This window comes from Brienomyrus brachyistius, unplaced genomic scaffold, assembly GCF_023856365.1.
Source record: "Brienomyrus brachyistius isolate T26 unplaced genomic scaffold, BBRACH_0.4 scaffold93, whole genome shotgun sequence".
NCBI lineage: Eukaryota > Metazoa > Chordata > Actinopteri > Osteoglossiformes > Mormyridae > Brienomyrus > Brienomyrus brachyistius.
The window spans coordinates 263,096-280,143 of NW_026042368.1; the positions used below are offsets into that span (position 1 = coordinate 263,096).

Sequence of the window (17,048 nt, forward strand, 5' to 3'; positions counted from 1 at the left end):
AGGAGAGTCGGCACGGGCTTGTCATCACCTCCCTGCTCCCCGGTTGTGCCTCAAATCCTATGATTTGGACAATGTGACTTGGCACTTAGCCATCTCTTCTATTTGACTCTCCCTGCCGGCCCCTGGAGGTTGGGCTCCCCCTTTGAGTCTGGTCCCTCACAAGGTTTCTTCCTTCTAGAGAGTTTTTTCTTGCCACTGTCACCTATGTCTTACTCACTGGGGGCTTTGGGTGGGGATGCTGTAAAGACAATGTATTGTTGGGATAACGCGTCATACAAAAATAAATTTGTTGTTTTTCTGTTTTAAAACCGAATGGGAAAACCATAAAATCACCTTCTTTTGTTTCTTTTCTATGAGTAAATTCAGATCTAACAGATACCGGAGATGTAAGATACAGCCTAATGTGAACTTTATCTTAGTATTACAACATTAACAGTCCCAGTCATAAGCCTGGAAACACCCACCCTTAGAATGGTGTATTTTTGTAATATTTTCTACATTTTCAGATAAAATATGAAGCCTGATTTTTTGTTTTCTGCTTTTTGCTTTTTCCCTTCTGACAGAAAAACCAAAAAACGCTGCTGTTGTTTAGTTTTCCTGATTTCGTTTTGGACTGGAAAACCCAAGGACAAACGATACATGGACTTTTTGCATTTGTTTGGCTTTAATGTGTTTGATATAAACCTAGAGTTGAGAACCTTCAGATGTGTGTGTTTGTATGAGTAATCCATCCATCCATCCATTTTCCAAACCGCTTATCCAACTGGGTCGCGGGGGGTCCGGAGCCTATCCCGGAAGCAATGGGCACGAAGCAGGGAACAACCCAGGATGGGGGGCCAGCCCATCGCAGGGCACACTCACACACCATTCACTCTTACACATGCACACCTATGGGCAATTTAGCAATTCCAATTAGCCTCAGCATGTTTTTGGGCTGTGGGGGGAAACCGGAGTACCCGGAGGAAACCCCACGACGACATGGGGAGAACATGCAAACTCCACACACATGTGACACAGGCGGAGATTCGAACCCGGGTCCCAGAGGTGTGAGGCAACAGTGCTAACCACTGCAGGACCATGCCGCTTGTTGTATGAGTAATATAATGTAAAAATTAAATTCTATTTTATGTCCTTCATAAAGTACAAAAGGCAAGCATATCACACAGGTAAAACACCCACATTAAAAAAATGTTTTTATGAAAGTCTGTAACAGTAGAGTGAAGGAACTGACCAGTGGCTGGGCTACTGATACATGGTATGATGATGACCATTGAATGTTTCTCAACTTCTTAACCGTAAAAAAACACACCACTTCCAGAGATGATATATATATATATATATATATATATATATATATATATATATATATATATATATAATTTATTTAAAATGTAATGTTTCCTGGGGGCAGGGGAGGGCACCTGCAGGAGAGAGACAGATATTGATCATGTAAACATCCTTCAGCAGTGCAGTAGTCATACTTCACATTTTTTATTGGGATTGTTGTGGGGGGGGGGGGCACATGCAGCCATGGTACCTAAGCTCTGCTCAAGTGAGATCTGAGTTACAGGGAAAGGTCCACAGACCTTGTTTATATGCTGCTATTCCACAGACTTCCAGTAGGGGCTCCATGTGAGGAAAGAGCGAGGGCTATGCTCTCTCTCAAGTACACACAGAGTCACAGAGTAGGTCAAAGAAGCGAAAACAAAGTACCATACCTGAGTTGTTGTCACTGAACATGAAGCCCTGGTTTGCTCCAAACTACAGGTGAGAAAGGCCCTCCTCTAAACTGGCCTCTCTCATGCGGGATGGGGGCCGTAAGGTGGCGTGGACCTCAGGAGCAGCGTGCAGCAGTATGAGCAGCCATGCCTGTGCCAGCAGCACCACTGCCTGTACCCGGTTGTCCCATGTTGGGGACAGGCCAAGCGCCACGTTGCCATACAGGCAGAAAGTGATCCAGGCCACCCACAGCAGGACTGAGGCCAGGCAGGTGATGAGCAGCCACGTGGTCCTGCACCTCCACCGTGGCTGCTGCCTCCACAGACTGCAGGCCGCCCCCACCAGTGCTGCCAGGAGCAGGACCAGCACATAAGTGGTGGCCAGCGCAAAGTCCAGCGGCTGGTATTCACAGGCTGGCTGGCACGTGGACATCGTGGCTAGAAGGATCCACTCCGGATCCACCACGGCCAAGGCCACCGCCAGCCCCATCAGTTGACCTGTGCTGGGGCTATGAGCACCTTGTCCCAACCGGCGCAGTCGCAGACCATGAAACACTAGGCAGGTGTTGCAGATAGCAAGCAACACCCCCCTCAGGACACGCCGGGCAAAGCAGAGGCTCTCTTGGTGCTCAGCGATGTATCCCAGGCTGAGGCCACAGAGCCCAAATATGGCTGCGAGCAGCAGGAGTAGCGGCGCCACCCCGCTGCGCTCCTCAGCCTCTGTGATCTTCCGCAGGCGACACAGTACCACCAGGAGCAGGATCAGCGAGGCGAGGGCCGCCGCCGCTGCTGCCACCACCACCACCAAGCCCCACACCGCATCCAGCTCACACAAGGCCGTGTAGGGCCTTGTCAGGATGGAGCCGGATCCGCAAGGCGAAGCTAAGTCCCATGAAGAGCTGCCCCCCACCAGGGACAGGACGAGGAAGGTGAAGAGATTGATAGAGGGAGCCATCACTGGCAGGGAGAGAGAAAGGAATCATTTAATGGGTTGAAGAAGTATTAGTCCATTAAACGCAATGTAGCCTGCTGCTGTGCAGGACACATCACAGGCGACACGCTGAGCATGCTGACAACTGAGCAATGGACTTCTGCAGTGTGAGACTACATGCACTTTCTTAAAAAGCAGTAATCAATGCCATGTCAACCAGCTGAACAACTTCACAAGTAAATCGGCACATTATATAGGCCACCATCGTTATAAAAAATAATTATTTAAATTCAGGGGTCTCAAACAAATTACTGTATATGGCCGGCCGATATCAGAGAAAAATTAAAACCATGTAATGTCATTCCAGCGCAATTGACACCCGCCAGTCTGCACGTTTTGCGGTCGGTAGTTTAGCATCTCCCAGCGTTTTTTTTAGTTTAAGACCTTTGATCTAAGTGAAGTATACATTTTGAAGGGGAGGCCTTACCTTAACTTTCAATGTCTTTCAGCTTCACTTGCTCTTACAACACGTACGATGCACTCACGAATCGTTTGTGTTTGATTCTCCCTTATCAAACAGATCATTTATAAGCGGTGCATCATGACGTAGTACTGCATTTTTACGTAATGGAACGCTAACGTTCTAAATAGGGTGGGGGCAGGGAGGGGGCATTAAGTGTCATCCTTTTTGTGTTTACTTTTGAAAAATTGAGATATAACCTTTAAAAAGCACGGATATAATGTAAGAAACTTTTTAAAAAATAAATACAAATAAAAACGAGCAAATGCATTCAATCCCATTTCTTGTAGCTAGTGCTGGAAACTTTGGTGGACACCAATAACGATATATTTTTGTCCAGTAATATTGTAATAAGTGTAGCGAACTAAAACTCCTATGTCCGCTACAACTTAAGCGGGTCCACTGGTAACCACTGCCACCACCTTTCTTTATAATTTATCTGGGGAGGTCCAGACACCAAAGCCAAGAGTATAAATAGAATATTACTTTATTTCATGTAATAGCCGGGGATCACAATCCTTCCCAGAGGGCAACACCAGACAGTAGGGGGCAATACATCACACGTGTTGACTCCACAACATCAGATCACACCACAAAATCCATAATTATAAATACACAAATCTAGTGAGGGAAAAAGCACTGCACTCCGTATATCACCCAAATCACCCCCATCAGTCTCCTTCCCCACCCTCAACAACTGTACTACCAACCCCGGCTAAAATCAACACACAACCGCACACATTCATACGAAAAAGACAGAAACCTTTAAAAGGACGGTTACTTCTAAGGGGAGAGGCAACACAGCCCCCCGTCCTTCCCCCGAAGAAGGAAGAGGCTCTACTCCCAAAGCGCACTTCGCTCCGCGGCTCCTTATCACCCACACATCGCTAACTTCCCTACACATTCATCCCCCCACCTCACTCTTACCTACTTATCTTCGCCCGCGGCCGATCTAACATCAGCGACGGACACACCACATTTCCCCCAACATTAACCGCGGACAGCCAAGGGATTCCCCTCCCTCCCGAACCACACCGGTCCTTCCTCCACCAAACCAAACCAAACATAGAACAACCCCTCAATCTATTCCACCCCCCTTTAAAAAGACATTCCTCCCCCCCAGCTGTAACCCATTAACAATCACAACAGATACTCCCCACAACACTCACCACACTATCCCCCCCCCCCCGCTACAAAAGACTCGTCCCCGAGTCAATCCATCTTAAAATCTCTTGTCCAAGCCGGAAGTCTTCTATCCCTTCTTGGCCTCTGTTGCTGTGGTTGTGGACTCTCTGCCACTCCAGCCTGGGTTTCCTGCAATGCCACCCTCTGTGGAACGGCTCCTAACTGTTGTGGGGTTATCCTCTCCATCCCCCCTGCTGAAGTCTCCGGCCCCCTTGGCATCTCCTGCAGCCTTGTCCCAGGCATTGTCCCTGTACTCTCCAGCTCCGCTCCACCACCATTGTCTGGACCAGCCCTTGGCTGTAGGAACCACCAGCTAACAGGGGAGTAGACCTCTCGAGGTTGTTTCGTAGCCCCTACTTGCCTCCTCCACTCCTTTTGCCGTACTCCCACTCCCTGGGACCTAGGGATTTCCTCAGAAGGAGACACACAAGGTTTTAAGCGATTAACATGAATAACAGTTTCCCCTCCCCCATGTACTGGACGTATCCTATACAGTACTTCTGAGATCCGCTCCATGACTCTGAAAGGGCCCTTAAACCTCCTTTGCAACTTAGGGCACAGACCCCTCCTCCTAGCCTTATCTCGCACCCATACCAATTCGTTCTCCGTATACCACTGAGGCTGTGCTCTGAAATCATAACCCTTTTTCTGTTGTGCTGACGCCTTATTCTGATGCCTCCTCACTGCCTCTACTACAGTCTCTAAAGTTTGGGACACACCTGCCACATATTCCGACACAGGTCTAAACTTCTCCCCATGATCAAGATTTAACATTATGTCAATAGGGAGCACCATTTCACGTGCAAACAACACCTTGTACGGGGTATACCCTGTACTAGCATGCACACTACTCCGGTATGCCATCATCACATACGGCAACAACGTATCCCAATTTGACTGGTTCTGATTCACAAATAACGAAAGCATTGCCAGCAAGGTCCGATTGAACCTTTCTACCAATCCATCGGACTGGGGTGAGTAAGGGGATGTCCGTGTTTTATGAATATCCAACAGCCGGCATACCTCCTGAAAAACCCGAGACTCAAAGTTCCTCCCTTGGTCAGAATGCAGAGTGCGAGGTGTACCATACCTACATACCCACTCCTCTACCAACACTCTTGCCACTGTAATTGCCTCCTGATTTGGCAGGGAAAAAGCCTCTGTCCATTTCGAAAAATAATCTGCAACCACCAGAATATATTTATTCCCCTTCCCCGTCTCCGGGAGGGGTCCCAAAACATCTAGGGCTACCCTCTCATATGGCCTTGCTGACACTGTAGAGACCATTGGTGCCCGGGGAGCCGCCCCTACCTCCTTCCGCGATGCACACTCCATGCATTCCCGACACCAACGCCGCACATCCCCCTGCCACCCCGGCCAGAAAAACCGGTCCCGAACTTTAGCATGAACTTTCTGCACCCCCAAATGGCCGCCAGTCTTGGTATTATGCAACCAATACAATACTCCAGGTACCACACCTGCAGGCACTACCAACTGTGTTGGCTGACACCCCTCAGCCCCATATGGCCTCACTACCTTCCGCACCAATATCCCTTCCCGCACTTCCAACTCATCCCACACTGGCAGGTAACGCCGCACACCCTCATGCTCTGTTGCTGCCACACGACCGTCTAACCCCCTCTGCTTCAAACTTATTACGAGTTTAATGACCTCATCCTCTTGCTGCGCCTCCCCTAACTCAAATGAATCCCCCCACACATTCACCACCCCTGGGGATATGGTCTGGAGGGCACAAACCTGGGGCTCTACCTCACACCCCCCAAACGCCGGCACCCGCGACATTGCATCTGCATTAGCATGCAGCTTACCTGCTCTATGTACAATTATGTATTGGAAATTAGCCAACTGCTCCATCCACCGGGCCAACTGGCCCTCCACCCCCTGAAAGTTGTGTAGCCACCGCAGCGAGTTGTGATCTGTGCGCAACACAAATTCACGGCCCAGTAGATAGTGTCTAAAATACCTCATAAATGTGACCATGCTCAACAATTCCTTTCTCGTAGTGGCATATTTTCGCTCTGCCTTAGTCAAAGCACGACTGGCATATGCCACCACTCGCTCACCCCCCTCCATCTCTTGTGATAACACCGCTCCTATGCCCAGATCACTAGCATCGGTGTCCAACACAAACCTCTTCTCAGGGTCAGGGTACACCAACACTGGAGCGCTTACTAGACATTCCTTCAGCTTCAAAAAAGCTTTATCACACTCAGCATTCCAACTAAACTTCCGGCCCTTCTCAGTTAGCTGGTGGAGAGGGTGTGCCATCTCAGCAAACCCCTGGATAAACCTCCGATAGTATGAGGCTAAACCCACAAAACTACGCACTTCTGTCTGGTTCTTTGGTACTGGCCACTCCCTTACAACCTTAACCTTTGCAGGATCCACCCTAACCCCTTCAGCAGAAATTACATGCCCCAAATACTGTACCCGTTTAGCAAACAGGTTGCACTTAGTGGGCTTCACCTTCAAATTTGCCCCCTCCAATTTACCCAATACCTCATCCAGCCGCTGAAGATGTTCCTCAAAAGACCGGCCAAACACAATGATGTCGTCCAAATAGACCAAACATGTTGACCACTGTAAATCAGCCAGCACAAGATCCATGAGGCGTTGGAAAGTTGACGGTGCATTACACAATCCAAAACTCAAGACGTTAAATTCATATAACCCCTGTCGGGTAATAAAAGCAGTTTTGGGCTTATCCTTTGGATCAATCTCCACCTGCCAATACCCACTAACCAGATCAAGAGTTGAAAACCAAGATGCATTAGCCAAACTATCCAATGCATCATCAATGCTTGGCAACGGGTACGCATCCTTGCGAGTAACCTCATTTAATTTACGATAATCCACACAAAAGCGCAACCCCCCATCCTTCTTCCGAACAGGCACAATAGGTGCTGCCCATGGGCTACATGAAGGCTGAATAACTTCAGCCTCCAGCATCTGTTTCAAACACCTATCTATCTCCCCCTGTAACTGCAGAGGAACCCGCCGAGATGACACTTTTACGGGCCGAGCATCACCTGTATCAATTACATGGGTTGCCAGCTGGGTCCTACCCAAATCATCCTCACCAGTACTAAACACCGCGGCATGTTGATACAACATTTCCTGAGCTGCCTCTGCCTCACCAGCACTAAGACCCTTTCTATCAAGGCCAAGCTGACAAAAGAGCTCAGCCCCAGTCCACTGCTGCCCAGGCCCTTTTTCCTGACCATGAGTTGCTGCCCTGCCCACCTCAATATCAGTCACCAGCGAACCCACTTTCATCCCCCTATAAAGTTTACGCCCCTCTTCAGTCACATTAATCACCCTAATTGGAACAACACCTCTGTCTGCACGACACACCACCCGCGCCACCAAAACATCACACTGGCCCGCTAATGATGCTGCCGGCTCTACCATACCCACTACAGGGCTGTCAGTGATCATTTTAACAGTCCCAGGGATTATAATCTCACTGCGAGGGGGGACCATCACATCGGCACTCAACATAACCACCTGGGGCCGGTCACTAATGCCTTGAGTCACCAAGGGTACCTTCTTGCCCATCACTTGGCAACACTGTCCCTTCAAATCTATTATGGCTCCATACTTCAGAAGGAAGTCATTACCCAACAATGACTCACGCATATCCGTGTCCACCACTAAAAACTCGACCCCCAATGCCAACGCTTCAAACTGACACACAGTGTGCCACTTACCCAGGATTTTCAATTCCTCACCATTAGCTACAACCACCCTGCCTATATACGGATCCAACTGTCCTACACCACGAGTAACAGACTCCCAAAAATGCCTCGGCACTACAGAGACCTGTGCCCCAGTATCCACCAACAGGGTAGCATCTGCCCCTCCCACAATAGCACTCACATACAACCCTTTTCCACACAAACTAACCACAAAAGGTCCTCCAGACACCAGGCCTTCCTCCATCTGAGCGGGCACACGGCCTACCGTGCCCGCCCCCTGGAGTTTCCCGTCACATACGGGCAGTCTTTTCGCAAGTGTCTATCACACCCACACTCCCAACACACCATACGCTCCCCTCGGGCTGACACCTGGGGTCCAGATGAAACCACTGGCGGTGATATAGATGCACTACCACCAGACTGGGACAAAGACCCACCAGCTTTCAATGCCCTAACCTCAGCACGCAATGCCTGCACTTCCTGCCGTAAGCCTTCTACCACCCCCAACAGCGTCTCAGCCTGATCTTTATCCCACCCAGACCCACTCACACCACAAACCTGGGCCACCGGGGGACCTGAATAGCCTTCCAAACGCTTTATAGACTCTATCTCTGAGGCCAGATTGATGGCATCTTCTAGAGTGGAGGGCTTAGCACTGCGCAACTGAATACGCAACTCACCAGACCCCACATGTACAACAAAATGATCACGAGCTAACATATCCTGTGTGGCATAATCGACTAAAGGGTAAGCACGCACAACCAAACGCCTAAGGGCAGTACCAAACTCCCGAGCCGACTCATTTGGCAGCCGGATACGAGAGGCAAACTCTGCCCGATGCCAGTCAGCACTCCCACTAGGCTCCAAGCACGCCTGCAGGGCTTGTTTCAATGCCGCATAACTGGCACGAGCCTGTGGAGGTAACCCCCCATAAATTTCTCTCGCTTTACCAGACAACAGTAAAGACAGGAACTTTAACTTAATCCCGTCATCCCACATATTTACTACCGCAGCCATCTCAAATTGTTCAAGCCAGTCTGACCATTCTCTATTTACGCCCGTAAACGTATCGGGCATAAAAACCGGACGACTTACAACACGCGCTGCCGCACCAGGAATCTCTTGCTGATCATCTTGCGAGGATGCCAGTGAGGAAGTGGCTTGCCCCCGCACACTCTCCCGCTGCGACATCATTACCGGTCAATTACCAAAACTGCAACAATCAAAACTAGCAGCGATCCCACCGCTGCCACCAGTGTAATAAGTGTAGCGAACTAAAACTCCTATGTCCGCTACAACTTAAGCGGGTCCACTGGTAACCACTGCCACCACCTTTCTTTATAATTTGTCTGGGGAGGTCCAGACACCAAAGCCAAGGGTATAAATAGAATATTACTTTATTTCATGTAATAGCCGGGGATCACAATCCTTCCCAGAGGGCAACACCAGACAGTAGGGGGCAATACATCACACGTGTTGACTCCACAACATCAGATCACACCACAAAATCCATAATTATAAATACACAAATCTAGTGAGGGAAAAAGCACTGCACTCCGTATATCACCCAATCACCCCCATCAGTCTCCTTCCCCACCCTCAACAACTGTACTACCAACCCCGGCTAAAATCAACACACAACCACACACATTCATACGAAAAAGACAGAAACCTTTAAAAGGACGGTTACTTCTAAGGGGAGAGGCCACACAGCCCCCCGTCCTTCCCCCGAAGAAGGAAGAGGCTCTACTCCCAAAGCGCACTTCGCTCCGCGGCTCCTTATCACCCGCACATCGCTAACTTCCCTACACATTCATCCCCCCACCTCACTCTTACCTACTTATCTTCGCCCGCGGCCGATCTAACATCAGCGACGGACACACCACACTTCCCCCAACATTAACCGCGGACAGCCAAGGGATTCCCCTCCCTCCCGAACCACACCGGTCCTTTCTCCACCAAACCAAACATAGAACAACCCCTCAATCTATTCCACCCCCCTTTAAAAAGACATTCCTCCCCCCCAGCTGTAACCCATTAACAATCACAACAGATACTCCCCACAACACTCACCACACTATCCCCCCCCCTCCGCTACAAAAGACTCGTCCCCGAGTCAATCCATCTTAAAATCTCTTGTCCAAGCCGGAAGTCTTCTATCCCTTCTTGGCCTCTGTTGCTGTGGTTGTGGACTCTCTGCCACTCCAGCCTGGGTTTCCTGCAATGCCACCCTCTGTGGAACGGCTCCTAACTGTTGTGGGGTTATCCTCTCCATCCCCCCTGCTGAAGTCTCTGGCCCCCTTGGCATCTCCTGCAGCCTTGTCCCAGGCATTGTCCCTGTACTCTCCAGCTCCGCTCCACCACCATTGTCTGGACCAGCCCTTGGCTGTAGGAACCACCAGCTAGCAGGGGAGTAGACCTCTCGAGGTTGTTTCGTAGCCCCTACTTGCCTCCTCCACTCCTTTTGCCGTACTCCCACTCCCTGGGACCTAGGGATTTCCTCAGAAGGAGACACACAAGGTTTTAAGCGATTAACATGAATAACAGTTTCCCCTCCCCCATGTACTGGACGTATCCTATACAGTACTTCTGAGATCCGCTCCATGACTCTGAAAGGGCCCTTAAACCTCCTTTGCAACTTAGGGCACAGACCCCTCCTCCTAGCCTTATCTCGCACCCATACCAATTCGTTCTCCGTATACCACTGAGGCTGTGCTCTGAAATCATAACCCTTTTTCTGTTGTGCTGACGCCTTATTCTGATGCCTCCTCACTGCCTCTACTACAGTCTCTAAAGTTTGGGACACACCTGCCACATATTCCGACACAGGTCTAAACTTCTCCCCATGATCAAGATTTAACATTATGTCAATAGGGAGCACCATTTCACGTGCAAACAACACCTTGTACGGGGTATACCCTGTACTAGCATGCACACTACTCCGGTATGCCATCATCACATACGGCAACAACGTATCCCAATTTGACTGGTTCTGATTCACAAATAACGAAAGCATTGCCAGCAAGGTCCGATTGAACCTTTCTACCAATCCATCGGACTGGGGTGAGTAAGGGGATGTCCGTGTTTTATGAATATCCAACAGCCGGCATACCTCCTGAAAAACCCGAGACTCAAAGTTCCTCCCTTGGTCAGAATGCAGAGTGCGAGGTGTACCATACCTACATACCCACTCCTCTACTAACACTCTTGCCACTGTAATTGCCTCCTGATTTGGCAGGGAAAAAGCCTCTGTCCACTTCGAAAAATAATCTGCAACCACCAGAATATATTTATTCCCCTTCCCCGTCTCCGGGAGGGGTCCCAAAACATCTAGGGCTACCCTCTCATATGGCCTTGCTGACACTGTAGAGACCATTGGTGCCCGGGGGGCTGCCCCTACCTCCTTCCGCGATGCACACTCCCTGCATTCCCGACACCAACGCCGCACATCCCCCTGCCACCCTGGCCAGAAAAACCGGTCCCGAACTTTAGCATGAACTTTCTGCACCCCCAAATGGCCGCCAGTCTTGGTATTATGCAACCAATACAATACACCAGGTACCACACCTGCAGGCACTACCAACTGTGTTGGCTGACACCCCTCAGCCCCATATGGCCTCACTACCTTCCGCACCAATATCCCTTCCCGCACTTCCAACTCATCCCACACTGGCAGGTAACGCCGCACACCCTCATGCTCTGTTGCTGCCACACGACCGTCTAACCCCCTCTGCTTCAAACTTATTACGAGTTTAATGACCTCATCCTCTTGCTGCGCCTCCCCTAACTCAAATGAATCCCCCCACACATTCACCACCCCTGGGGATATGGTCTGGAGGGCACAAACCTGGGGCTCTACCTCACACCCCCCAAACGCCGGCACCCGCGACATTGCATCTGCATTAGCATGCAGCTTACCTGCCCTATGTACAATTATGTATTGGAAATTAGCCAACTGCTCCATCCACCGGGCCAACTGGCCCTCCACCCCCTGAAAGTTGTGTAGCCACCGCAGCGTGTTGTGATCTGTGCGCAACACAAATTCACGGCCCAGTAGATAGTGTCTAAAATACCTCATAAATGTGACCATGCTCAACAATTCCTTTCTCGTAGTGGCATATTTTCGCTCTGCCTTAGTCAAAGCACGACTGGTATATGCCACCACTCGCTCACCCCCCTCCATCTCTTGTGATAACACCGCTCCTATGCCCAGATCACTAGCATCGGTGTCCAACACAAACCTCTTCTCAGGGTCAGGGTACACCAACACTGGAGCGCTTACTAGACATTCCTTCAGCTTCAAAAAAGCTTTATCACACTCAGCATTCCAACTAAACTTCCGGCCCTTCTCAGTTAGCTGGTGGAGAGGGTGTGCCATCTCAGCAAACCCCTGGATAAACCTCCGATAGTATGAGGCTAAACCCACAAAACTACGCACTTCTGTCTGGTTCTTTGGTACTGGCCACTCCCTTACAACCTTAACCTTTGCAGGATCCACCCTAACCCCTTCAGCAGAAATTACATGCCCCAAATACTGTACCCGTTTAGCAAACAGGTTGCACTTAGTGGGCTTCACCTTCAAATTTGCCCCCTCCAATTTACCCAATACCTCATCCAGCCGCTGAAGATGTTCCTCAAAAGACCGGCCAAACACAATGATGTCGTCCAAATAGACCAAACATGTTGACCACTGTAAATCAGCCAGCACAAGATCCATAAGGCGTTGGAAAGTTGACGGTGCATTACACAATCCAAAACTCAAGACGTTAAATTCATATAACCCCTGTCGGGTAATAAAAGCAGTTTTGGGCTTATCCTTTGGATCAATCTCCACCTGCCAATACCCACTAACCAGATCAAGAGTTGAAAACCAAGATGCATTAGCCAGACTATCCAATGCATCATCAATGCATGGCAACGGGTACGCATCCTTGCGAGTAACCTCATTTAATTTACGATAATCCACACAAAAGCGCAACCCCCCATCCTTCTTCCGAACAGGCACAATAGGTGCTGCCCATGGGCTGCATGAAGGCTGAATAACTTCAGCCTCCAGCATCTGTTTCAAACACCTATCTATCTCCCCCTGTAACTGCAGAGGAACCCGCCGAGATGACACTTTTACGGGCCGAGCATCACCTGTATCAATTACATGGGTTGCCAGCTGGGTCCTACCCAAATCATCCTCACCAGTACTAAACACCGCGGCATGTTGATACAACATTTCCTGAGCTGCCTCTGCCTCACCAGCACTAAGACCCTTTCTATCAAGGCCAAGCTGACAAAAGAGCTCAGCCCCAGTCCACTGCTGCCCAGGCCCTTTTTCCTGACCATGAGTTGCTGCCCTGCCCACCTCAATATCAGTCACCAGCGAACCCACTTTCATCCCCCTATAAAGTTTACGCTCCTCTTCAGTCACATTAATCACCCTAATTGGAACAACACCTCTGTCTGCACGACACACCACCCGCGCCACCAAAACATCACACTGGCCCGCTAATGATGCTGCCGGCTCTACCATACCCACTACAGGGCTGTCAGTGATCATTTTAACAGTCCCAGGGATTATAATCTCACTGCAAGGGGGGACCATCACATCGGCACTCAACATAACCACCTGGGGCCGGTCACTAATGCCTTGAGTCACCAAGGGTACCTTCTTGCCCATCACTTGGCAACACTGTCCCTTCAAATCTATTATGGCTCCATACTTCAGAAGGAAGTCATTACCCAACAATGACTCACGCATATCCGTGTCCACCACTAAAAACTCAACCCCCAATGCCAAAGCTTCAAACTGACACACAGTGTGCCACTTACCCAGGATTTTCAATTCCTCACCATTAGCTACAACCACCCTGCCTATATACGGATCCAACTGTCCTACACCACGAGTAACAGACTCCCAAAAATGCCTCGGCACTACAGAGACCTGTGCCCCAGTATCCACCAACAGGGTAGCATCTGCCCCTCCCACAATAGCACTCACATACAACCCTTTTCCACACAAACTAACCACAAAAGGTCCTCCAGACACCAGGCCTTCCTCCATCTGAGCGGGCACACGGCCTACCGTGCCCGCCCTCTGGAGTTTCCCGTCACATACGGGCAGTCTTTTCGCAAGTGTCTATCACACCCACACTCCCAACACACCATACGCTCCCCTCGGGCTGACGCCTGGGGTCCAGATGAAACCACTGGCGGTGATATAGATGCACTACCACCAGACTGGGACAAAGACCCACCAGCTTTCAATGCCCTAACCTCAGCACGCAATGCCTGCACTTCCTGCCGTAAGCCTTCTACCACCCCCAACAGCGTCTCAGCCTGATCTTTATCCCACCCAGACCCACTCACACCACAAACCTGGGCCACCGGGGGACCTGAATAGCCTTCCAAACGCCTTATAGACTCTATCTCTGAGGCCAGATTGATGGCATCTTCTTGAGTGGAGGGCTTAGCACTGCGCAACTGAATACGCAACTCACCAGACCCCACATGTACAACAAAATGATCACAAGCTAACATATCCTGTGTGGCATAATCGACTAAAGGGTAAGCACGCACAACCAAACGCCTAAGGGCAGTACCAAACTCCCGAGCCGACTCATTTGGCAGCCGGATACGAGAGGCAAACTCTGCCTGATGCCAGTCAGCACTCCCACTAGGCTCCAAGCACGCCTGCAGGGCTTGTTTCAATGCCGCATAACTTGCACGAGCCTGTGGAGGTAACCCCCCATAAATTTCTCTCGCTTTACCAGACAACAGTAAAGACAGGAACTTTAACTTAATCCCGTCATCCCACATATTTACTACCGCAGCCATCTCAAATTGTTCAAGCCAGTCTGACCATTCTCTATTTACGCCCGTAAACGTATCGGGCATAAAAACCGGACGACTTACAACACGCGCTGCCGCACCAGGAATCTCTTGCTGATCATCTTGCGAAGATGCCAGTGAGGAAGTGGCTTGCCCCCGCACACTCTCCCGCTGCGACATCATTACCGGTCAATTACCAAAACTGCAACAATCAAAACTAGCAGCGATCCCACCGCTGCCACCAGTGTAATAAGTGCAGCGAACTAAAACTCCTATGTCCGCTACAACTTAAGCGGGTCCACTGGTAACCACTGCCACCACCTTTCTTTATAATTTATCTGGGGAGGTCCAGACACCAAAGCCAGGAGTATAAATAGAATATTACTTTATTTCATGTAATAGCCGGGGATCACAATCCTTCCCAGAGGGCAACACCAGACAGTAGGGGGCAATACATCACACGTGTTGACTCCACAACATCAGATCACACCACAAAATCCATAATTATAAATACACAAATCTAGTGAGGGAAAAAGCACTGCACTCCGTATATCACCCAATCACCCCCATCAGTCTCCTTCCCCACCCTCAACAACTGTACTACCAACCCCGGCTAAAATCAACACACAACCACACACATTCATACGAAAAAGACAGAAACCTTTAAAAGGACGGTTACTTCTAAGGGGAGAGGCAACACAGCCCCCCGTCCTTCCCCCGAAGAAGGAAGAGGCTCTACTCCCAAAGCGCACTTCGCTCCGCGGCTCCTTATCACCCACACATCGCTAACTTCCCTACACATTCATCCCCCCACCTCACTCTTACCTACTTATCTTCGCCCGCGGCCGATCTAACATCAGCGACGGACACACCACATTTCCCCCAACATTAACCGCGGACAGCCAAGGGATTCCCCTCCCTCCCGAACCACCTCGGTCCTTTCTCCACCAAACCAAACCAAACATAGAACAACCCCTCAATCTATTCCACCCCCCTTTAAAAAGACATTCCTACCCCCCCAGCTGTAACCCATTAACAATCACAACAGATACTCCCCACAACATTCACCACAATAGCATAATCAGTTTACTGAATGTGTCTGGCAGGCTGTGGGGTGGACTCTCTATAAAACAAAACAGGTGTTTAGTACCAAATTAGGACCCAATATACTCATTTTTAATTCTTAATTAATAATCAGATGCTAGCTAATACGATCTGTACCGTTAGTAAAGACAATGTTCCGTGACAAAACGTGACCATACTGCCACGCCAATTTCTGGTAGCACTGCACGTCGCGCATGCGTCTTGTTATCCTCATGTAAGTGCACAGACGAAGCCGGAATCAACACAGAAAACACGTGGCGGCCAGACTGGTACCTCTCCGCGCACGTATAAGCGGACGTGTTTGTATAGACTTTTATGATGCATTTTACTCCTCCGCGGACGACCGCCTGCCGCACTACAAATTTGTCTTTAAACGCCAACATAGATGATTTTGATGAGGATTGGGGTAGTTTGCAAACCCTACAGCCAATTTTCAAGGTAATAGAACTGTTGCATACATTTAAATGCGTATGCATATGTGTGCAGACTTGTCCCAAATTGAAAAGCTCACGCCAGCCAGTTGATCAAAGTTGGCAGCCCCGTGAACTGCCGCTCTGAATTTGTAAAACGTAGGGAAACATACACAGACCTCGCGGCTGTGGTACGTGTGCAGGGAATATCAGAATTACTACTAATACTTAAATAGGACACGTGCGCATGTGCAAAGTACACAGCTTGACCAGAGAAATATGAACGTTTCCATGTACGCATACGCGGTGTAATACGCGAGTGCTGCGCTTTGCGGAGAACCAGCCTAGATGCGTCCGCGTTGGGAGCGTCGCGTCGGCGCGCTGCTGGAGAGAGGTGTGTGTCCAAAGTGGATTAAAAGTTCATATTGTGACCTAAAGACAAACTCACTTTTAGTGGTAATCTTTGTTGTGTAATTTTATGGTTAATATGTTTGATGAATGCTGTTTGTAATTTTATTTACCTATAATTAAGCCTATTAGTTTAACATGCGCGTCATTTTGGCGCGTCTTCCCACCGGCGTCGCGCGGGCGACCAACATTTCCTGAGGTAATTCACATATTTGACTTTTTATATTTTATGTA

The 17,048-nt window shown here is 49.5% G+C and overlaps 1 protein-coding gene across 1 annotated transcript; it reads right to left on the reverse strand.

The window, feature by feature from the left end:
• Positions 1-1,683: 1,683 nt before the first annotated feature.
• Positions 1,684-3,053, reverse strand: LOC125727324 (G-protein coupled receptor family C group 5 member B-like). The gene has a single exon (XM_049004024.1). The coding sequence runs from the start codon at positions 2,671-2,673 to the stop codon at positions 1,762-1,764; it is 912 nt and encodes a 303-aa protein (XP_048859981.1). The 5' UTR covers positions 2,674-3,053; the 3' UTR covers positions 1,684-1,761.
• Between the last annotated feature and the right edge of the window lie 13,995 nt (positions 3,054-17,048).